At 43.7% G+C, this 8,583-nt stretch overlaps 1 protein-coding gene across 1 annotated transcript; it reads left to right on the top strand.

Annotated features, from left to right (window-relative positions):
- Positions 1-598: 598 nt before the first annotated feature.
- Positions 599-8,192, top strand: LOC121873476 (ryanodine receptor-like; the record flags this gene model as incomplete). The annotated part of the gene is made up of 10 exons (XM_042377061.1): positions 599-642; positions 2,800-2,980; positions 3,161-3,387; positions 3,713-4,067; positions 4,241-4,617; positions 4,729-4,866; positions 5,986-6,138; positions 6,622-6,737; positions 7,103-7,257; positions 7,932-8,192. Coding segments are annotated over exons 1-10 (1,974 nt in total), but the record flags the coding sequence as incomplete, so codon positions are not given.
- Positions 8,193-8,583: the final 391 nt, after the last annotated feature.

Genomic DNA, 8,583 nt, shown 5'->3' with positions numbered 1-8,583 from the left:
TGAGGGTGGCGAGGTGAGCGAGCGGCGAGGCGCTCGTATCACTAAGACTCCGCCTTCCTTCCCCAGATGAACACAAACAAAACTTCTGACCAACTAGTGTGAGAGAGCTTTGACACTATTCTACTAACTGCTAGGCGCCATATATCTATCACTCATATCCCCCAAGTGTTTGTCCTTACTAAACACGGATTTCCAATACATGTAGAACATCCACAAAATGTATTTTGGAAGTCAGTAATATTCGTTTAAATCTGAAGTGCAGAGTCATTAACTTATGGGCGATGTTCTACTGCAACTGAGTGTCTCTCTTGCAAGCATGGACCTGATACGTGAGACCGAGCGGAACGGCGCCTCAGGTTCAAGAGCAGGTGAGTGACTGGTTGCAGTATGGGACCCCTGCCGACGAGGCACCGGGGCCGTCTACTGCCTCCGTCAAGTCATTACGCTTCCTTATCACATGATATACTGGAAATATGGATTGTTGTTGCATGTGATGTCTACTCATGGGGACCAGTTTAACAGTTTGGCTTAATAGGGTGGGCAAGGGTGGAGTTGGATCCCTCACTGACCTTGTCGTGTTCCTCCGCCGGCTGGACTGAGCAGACAGTTCCACACCGCCGTGACCGCCGTCATGGCTGCCAGGTACTAATGCGTCACCTTTACTTCATGTAACAGCACGCCTATATTTTCTTCACGCCCACACCCTGCACCAGCCACGCGGTGCCCGCGACAACCAGCGGCACCACGCGCCTTAAGCACTTAGTGCCCCAGGCAGCCAGGAGCTGCCTGGTGTCCTGGGCAATTAGGAACACCTAGTGTCCTGGGCAGCCACGAACACCTATTGTCCAGGAAGCCAGGGGCACCTGGCGTCCAGGTCAGCCTGGGGCACCTGGTGTCAGGGCGCTGGGGCAGCCAAGGGCGCTTAGTGTCCTAGGAAGCCCGGGCACCTGTGTCCTGGGTAGCCAGGGGTCACCCTAGCGCGGGCAGCCAGGAGCGCTTAGTGTCCTAGGAAGCCCAGGGCACCTGTGTCATGGGAAGCCAGGGCACCTAGCGCTGGGGCAGCCAGGGGCACCTGGCGCCTCGTCACCACACTCGTTCTCTTGCCTTTTCCGTCACATTTACTGTACAGCCTCCCCTGTTCGCAACACTTTCCACAAGTAACTAGACAAGTTATATCAGCACTGTATCATGTAATTATTCATCTGTTCTTAAGTACTGTATGTCTAATATGATCCTATAAAGGCCAACTCAAGGTCGCTGTAATTATATATATATATATATATATATATATATATATATATATATATATATATATATATATATATATATATATATACATATAAACACCCTTGATTGTAACATTAACCAGCTAACCAAGATCTCCGGCTCCCTATTTAACGAATGACAGCTTTTAATGTTACAAATTAATGTTGTTGTCGGCATTTTATCAATTTTTATTGTAGTGAATGTTCCATTTTCGGTATGATTTTCACTCTTTTGACAGACAGTTAAAGTTGCCATAAGTTAAAGGGAGGGAGGAGCAGTTAAGGTTGAGAGTGCGGGTGTTGTGGTCAGCAGGGGTTGGCGGGTCACGCTGCTCTCGGGCACCTGGCTGGACGCGCCCTGCTACTGCTCTCCTGCAGTTATCAACATTTTATGGGACAAGAAACCTTTTCTATTTTGTATGATCCTATTTTACCATTGTTGTTTGGCAGCGTTCAAGCTGCACTGCATTTTAATGTTTATTCCGTATGGATAGATGTACGTACATACATACATACATACATACATACACATACACACACATATATATATATATATATATATATATATATATATATATATATATATATATATATATATATATATATATATATATATATATATATATATGTATATATCTTGATAAAATCACAGGAAAATGGAAGCAACGAATTGCCTAGGCTTTCTCGTCTTTATCAAGACATCTTCAGGGGCAACCACGCTTTAGTTGCTCATCCGAAGATGTTGAATAACACAGCTCCGTTGTCTTCCTGCTGTATCTTATCCACGTTTTCATTGTGGTTACATGAAATATATATATATATATATATATATATATATATATATATATATATATATATATATATATATATATATATGTATATACACATATATATATATATATATATATATATATATATATATATATATATATATATATATATATATATATATATATATATATATATATATATATATATATGTATATGTGTGTATATATGTGTATATATATATATATATATATATATATATATATATATATATATATATATATATATATATATATATATATATATATATATATATATATATATATGTATATGTATATACAAGCTTTACATGTTTCTCAGTGTACATATGGTGGCTTGACTCTTGTAGACATGGTGAGCAACTTGTGTTCCCTTAATCATGAGGCTGGACCAGCGGCTCAGTCCTCCTCACACTCTTTATCAACTTGGCATTATATTTATTTACTTCTGGAATCTGTGTTTACTTCTATATTTTATTAATGTTCTGGTATTGCTACAGTGGTGGTGGCCGAAGATGTTCAGTGTTGTTGGTGATGCGTATTCTTAATTCATTTTCCAATTGGACTTATCTCTATAAGTACTACTGGATAATGAACAGTTTCTTACTAACTTGCTAATAGAATCCAGAATCAAATAATGGTGTGTATAGTGAAATATAGTTATTATCAGTTGCCTGTTGAGGGACGAGGCGGTGAACCTGGGGATGACTCATGGTTCTCCCTCGCAGGTTCTTCAGTAAAAAGCGTGAGGCGAGTGCTGACCGCTCCAGAAGTAAAGGCCGCACCCCAGAGCCCTCTTCCAACAGCTTGGAAGTGCCTCGCCCCGGCAGGAAGAACCGTTCTCCCTCCGTCAGGCTCTCTCAGGGCATAGAGACCAAGTTGGTGCCTCCAGCTATTCCTGAGAGACAGGTACAGTTGGCTCATCTACACTGACCCCAACTCACGATAAACTTTCACCGAAAATAGAGGCTTTTATAATCTATGTACAGTAATAATTTGTTTCTGCGTCATTGGCCCACATTTAGAATGAATATAACATGAGTTGGGGTGCTGTAGATAGTGGCGGGAATAACTGATCTATATCGGCAGGGTGCCACGGAGGAGCTGCGGGAGGAGGAGCTATTTGATCCTGAGTGCCTCAAGCTGATGAACGAATACTTCTATGGTGTGAGGATCTTTCCCGGTCAGGACCCCGCCCACGTCTACATAGGTTGGGTCACCACGCAGTACCATATCCACGACACCGCCTTCGACCAGAGCAAAGTGCGCTCCGTCATCGTGCAAGAGTACACCGAGGAGGGACACATCCAGAATGCGTGAGTACAAGTTGTTATATAATAAACGATGTTACATGTTTTATTGTGTCAGTCGTACTAGTTAGTAAACCTTGATCACCGACGTGGGGTGCTCTAGTTGTTTACTTATTGGAAATATCATGTGATTGTATTGTATAGGCCAGTGGTGTTGCTGCCTCAGGTGCTGATCTAATGGACCTCAAGTAATTCTTTCCTCTGAGTTAAGTATCGTCCTCACAGGTAGTTCCTTGTCCATCCCTTTACTAATATCCCTTTTTGTACTATCCAACTCAACTGATGTACAGTTTGTAGAATGAAACTGTATAATTGTTGTGTACCTTTACAGCGTGGAGCGTCACAGCTGTTACATGTTCCGCGCTGACGAGCTGCATGCGGAGGTGACGTCAGACACAGGCAGTAAGGGTGCCTCTCAGGGCATGTTCATCGGTTGCTTCATCGACACTTCGACGGGCTTCATCACGCTGCAGTGTGACGGCAAGGACACGCGACACAAGTACCGCATGGAGCCCGGCACCAAGCTCTTCCCTGGGGTGTTCCTGGAGCCTACCAGCAAGGAGGTGCTGCAGATCGAGTTGGGTCGTACCCCCAACACGCTGCCCCTGAGTGCGGCCGTCCTCCAGAACAGTGATAAACATGTCGTGCCCCAGATGCCCCCCCGCCTCAAAGTCCAGATACTTAAGGTATGCCCACACGCTGGGAGTATGCTAAACGTGCTCTGAGTATACCCATTTGTTAAATTTATGACATGTATGCTCTGGCCTGCCCCCTTAAACCCCGAGTATGCTGTATATACTCAAGATATATTTTAAATAGTAGGATTGCCTCACATGTTCTGTGTGTTGTTGTGTTACAGCCTTACCAGTGGTCACGGGTACCCAACACGTCACTCAGAATTCACGCCCTCAAACTCTCTGACATCCGCGGCTGGTCCATGCTGGCTGAGGACTCCGTGCCGATGCTCGCCCTCCACATCCCTGAGGAGGATCGATGCATCGACATCCTCGAATTGATCGAATACGACAAGTTACTGAGCTTCCACTCTCACACACTTGCTCTGTACTGCGCCGTGTGCTATCAGAGCAATTACCGCGCCGCCCACACCCTCTGTTCTCACGTCGACCAGAAACAATTGCTGTATGCCATGCAGAGCGAGTACATGTCTGGCCCTCTCCGAATGGGCTTCTACAACCTCCTGATAGCGTTGCATCTTGAGAGCTTTGCTAACACAATGTAAGTCTTCACAGTTTTCTACTGGTGTTCTAGTAATCGACACTTGTTGAATATTACTCTACTGTTGTAGAAGCAGTTTCTCGTTTGTTATTGAATATGTATCGTGTACAGGGAGGTCACCCACAACGAGTTCATCGTGCCGCTGAGCAGCGAGCTGAAGGAAATCTACTCTGAGGAAGGAATGGGCAACTCCATGTCCGCCATCCACACCGAGTCCGTCCGTCCCGTCATGTCTATGTCTGATATCACGTATGTGTTAATAGTGGTGCCATCTTATCATACACTGCTGTTGTAGGTCACTGGAGCCATGCAAAACTTAAATTTAGCCAGATATGTTGTTGTTTTACACACTCCACTCAGCTGGTTTATCTCTACATTTTTCTCCAACAGAAGACACTAAGGTTCTTGTTTAAACATAAAGTTTGGGTTAAGTTAGTCGTATACTACAACCCGGTTTTAATTTATTTAGTATAAGAAGAGAGACTCAGTGGCTATTATAATCTTAGCTAAACTTAATGAGCGTTCAGGTAAAACAGCGACTTGCTACTCTCCAGCCTTCAACTTTTCTATAAGTTTTGATCAACTTACAACACTTGATTGACCTTTGCGTGCAGTTGATACTTAAAAAAACGGCACAATTAGAGGTGTGGAGGTAGCAGGTCGCCACTCTCATGACACAGGTGTTGTTTCTCACCTGGCAGGTTTATGTAAAACTGTTATTGTTTTTTATAATGTTGAATTAATGTTTAAGATTGACTAACATTTAACTAACGATAAATTTCCACGTAGTTTTGTGATTCTAATGTATGTTAGTTTTTTTTAACCTAGTTAGTTGTTTATTTATAATTATCATTTATGTTCTCTTGTTTTATATGTTGATTTGTTCTGTATGTCGTAAAGTAAAGCGCCAACTCTGACCATTTTTACCACATCGGGCAAAATTCAACTTATTTACGTCATGTTTCTGTTCTCTGTTACGTGTATTTATATATTTTTTTACTTTTTTCTTACATTGTTTTGGCCTCGTGTGCCCTGCTTGGCCATACCACCCTCCACTCCACCCCAACGCTTGGTCTCCTGCAACTGCTCCACCACCGCCACCACTTTGATTCTAAACGTCGCCGGAACAACAATATTTTTCTCTCCATATTTTCTCACTCATCGTTTCTCTCTGGAATCCATTACCTGCATGCCATACCAACCACTTTCAACTTGATCCTACCCTCGACCACCCACCCACCCACCCACTCACGTACCCGTCAACCCACCCGCCTGCCCTACCCGTCTACCCTCCCTGCTTATTCCTGCCTACTTTAGTCATCTGGTAAACCCCGAGACTATCTCCATCCATTCCACTCACGTGTCCAGCACCAACATAGAGACCATCAAGGGGCTCTCCTCACCTTACTTCCCACTCGACGTAGCCAGAGAGTTCGTCATGAATGCCCTCGCAGAAGCCGTCAAGACCAATCAGATCCACAACAGAGATTCCATCGGCGGCAGCAACGAAAATCTTTTTGTGTAAGTGATTAAGACTGTTGTTACATAGATTTGTCTTTACGTCCCCTCGAGACTTGGCTGACTGGCCAATCAGAAGGCATTAAGACTTTCTCTCACTGGCCAATCAGAGGACATTGAGATTTGGTTCAGTGGCAAATCAAATGTTACTGAGATATATAACTTGATTTATGAGAACATTTTGTATAAAAATTCATAAAAGAGAGATTGTGTGTGTGTGAGACGGTCAGTCAGTCAGTCAGCGCCATAGCAACAAAACCATGAAACCTAGAGACTTGAAATATTGCTTTCTTATACTGGGGGTATAGATGATTGTGTAGTTGATGGAGTGTAGTCACGCAATAGGCTATGGGCTGCCTCTCATAAACAAGCCCTGCAGCGTCAGGTCCCCTAGCTAGTATAGACAGCTCGTTTAGACAACAACACGAAATAATAATAGTACACCAGATTGTGTGATAACTTGTACTGTATGTGTGTATGTTACAGGCCGCTGCTGAAACTGGTAGACAAGCTGCTGTTGGTGGGCATCCTGCAGGACGACGATATCAAACGACTCCTCCTTATGATCGACCCTCAGACGTGGGACCCAGACTTTGAGCCAGGTAGGCGTTGTGGCGGGCCTGTGGGGGTGATCAAACGCCACACTGCCTCATCTCGTTTATAAAATGACATAAAGCGTGGATTTTGTTTTGTTTAACATGAATCATGTTACAAGAACTGTAACTTTTTAAGATTAGTATTTTTTGCTGCTATATATGATAGTGTTTATAGACCTGAATTCCAGTTATCTGTAGTATTCTGTACCAACGAGGATTTTGGTGACTCGCAGTCCTCTCATATGCTATAAACCATAAAATTTATATCTTACCAGCATAATAAAGATGAACAAATTAAAGGTATTAATTTAACTGCTGTATGTTTCAGTGGATGAAGGTAATATATTACAGCTAATGGTTATATACTTCAGAGGGTAAAGACGAAAACCGTATAGGTATTTTGTCGATGGAGGTCGCTGAGGGCGTGAAGCTACAGCTGTGTTACGTGCTGCACCACCTCCTCGATGTGCAGAAGCGTCATCGTGTTGAGTCTCTCATTGCCTTCGCTCAAGACTACGTGGGCGAGGCAAGTGTTTGGTGGCACGCTCACACCTGATGCCTAACCTGCATCAGTCGCCTGAATCCCCGTTTTAGGTGGTTGTTCTCTTCTCTCACTTTAGATGTTTTATACTTCCTTCCATCTTTATTTCTTCGTTCCATTTTTTCTGTGAAGGAAGAAGAGACAGAAATACTTTCTGTATCCATATGTACTGTACAGTTGTAGACGAAAAGAATTCGGCAGGTTGGCAGACAGGAAGGGAGGGGGTGTAATGGGAGGGATGGGGTGTAGGCGGAGACTTGGTACCGTAGCATCAGGGTGGTGTTGATAAGTCTCCTCAAACATTCAACTTTTACGTATTGAGTTATTTATCGCACAGTGTTGGTGTAAGATAAGCATGCGTCATAATTAGATATAAAAAATCAATTTGTGCTGTCAAACGAAAATCTCACCAGCACTCCCTCCCTGCTTGCCGAAGTCTTTTTGTCCACAACTCTATATTACTCGTATTCCAGTGAGAAACATAATTTAAACTAACTTCTACACCAGTTAATTAAATTGTAATGACATAAATCCAAGAAGGCGAAGGAACCAACCCAATCACATACAAGGTGCAGTCTTAGTCTCTTTCTGTCACACTAATCTGACCGCCTTACTGTTTGACTCACAAAGTGTAACGCAACTGTTAATTTAACCTTCAGATCCAACAAGATCAGCTAAGGCGGTACATTGAGATCAAGCAGTCAGACTTGCCGTCCTCTGTGGCTGCCAGGAAGACCCGCGAGTTCCGTTGTCCTCCCCGAGAGCAGATGAATGCCATCTTGGGATTCAAGAACCTTACCGACGAGGAACTTGAGGAGACACCCTGCGGAGAGGACCTCAGGAAGGAACTACAAAACTTCCACGAACAGCTCAGGGCCAAAGCCAAGATACCAGGATCTGAAGAAGTGGGAGAGTCTGAGGTGAGTGTCACGTCTCTTTATCACCTACCTCACCTACTTCACCTACCTCACCTACTTCACCTAACTCACCTACCTCCCCTACATTACCTTCCTCACCATTCTCACCTACTTCACCTACTTCACCTACCTCACCTACCTCACCTACATCACCTTCCTCACCTTCCTAACCTACCTCACCTACCTTACCTACTTCACCTATCTCACCTACTTCACATATCTCACCTACTTCACCTACTTCACCTACCTTACCCACTTCACCTACTTCACCTACTTCACCTGCATCACCTACCTCACCTACTTCACCTACCTTATCTATCTTACCTACTTCACCTACTTCACCTACTTCACCTGCATCACCTACCTCACCTACTTCACCTACCTCACCTACTTC

This window comes from Homarus americanus, unplaced genomic scaffold, assembly GCF_018991925.1.
Source record: "Homarus americanus isolate GMGI-L3 unplaced genomic scaffold, GMGI_Hamer_2.0 scaffold7486, whole genome shotgun sequence".
NCBI classification, from domain to species: Eukaryota; Metazoa; Arthropoda; class Malacostraca; order Decapoda; family Nephropidae; genus Homarus; species Homarus americanus.
The sequence above is the reverse complement of the archived record's forward strand: the minus strand, read 5'-3'. Positions and strand labels throughout refer to the sequence as shown.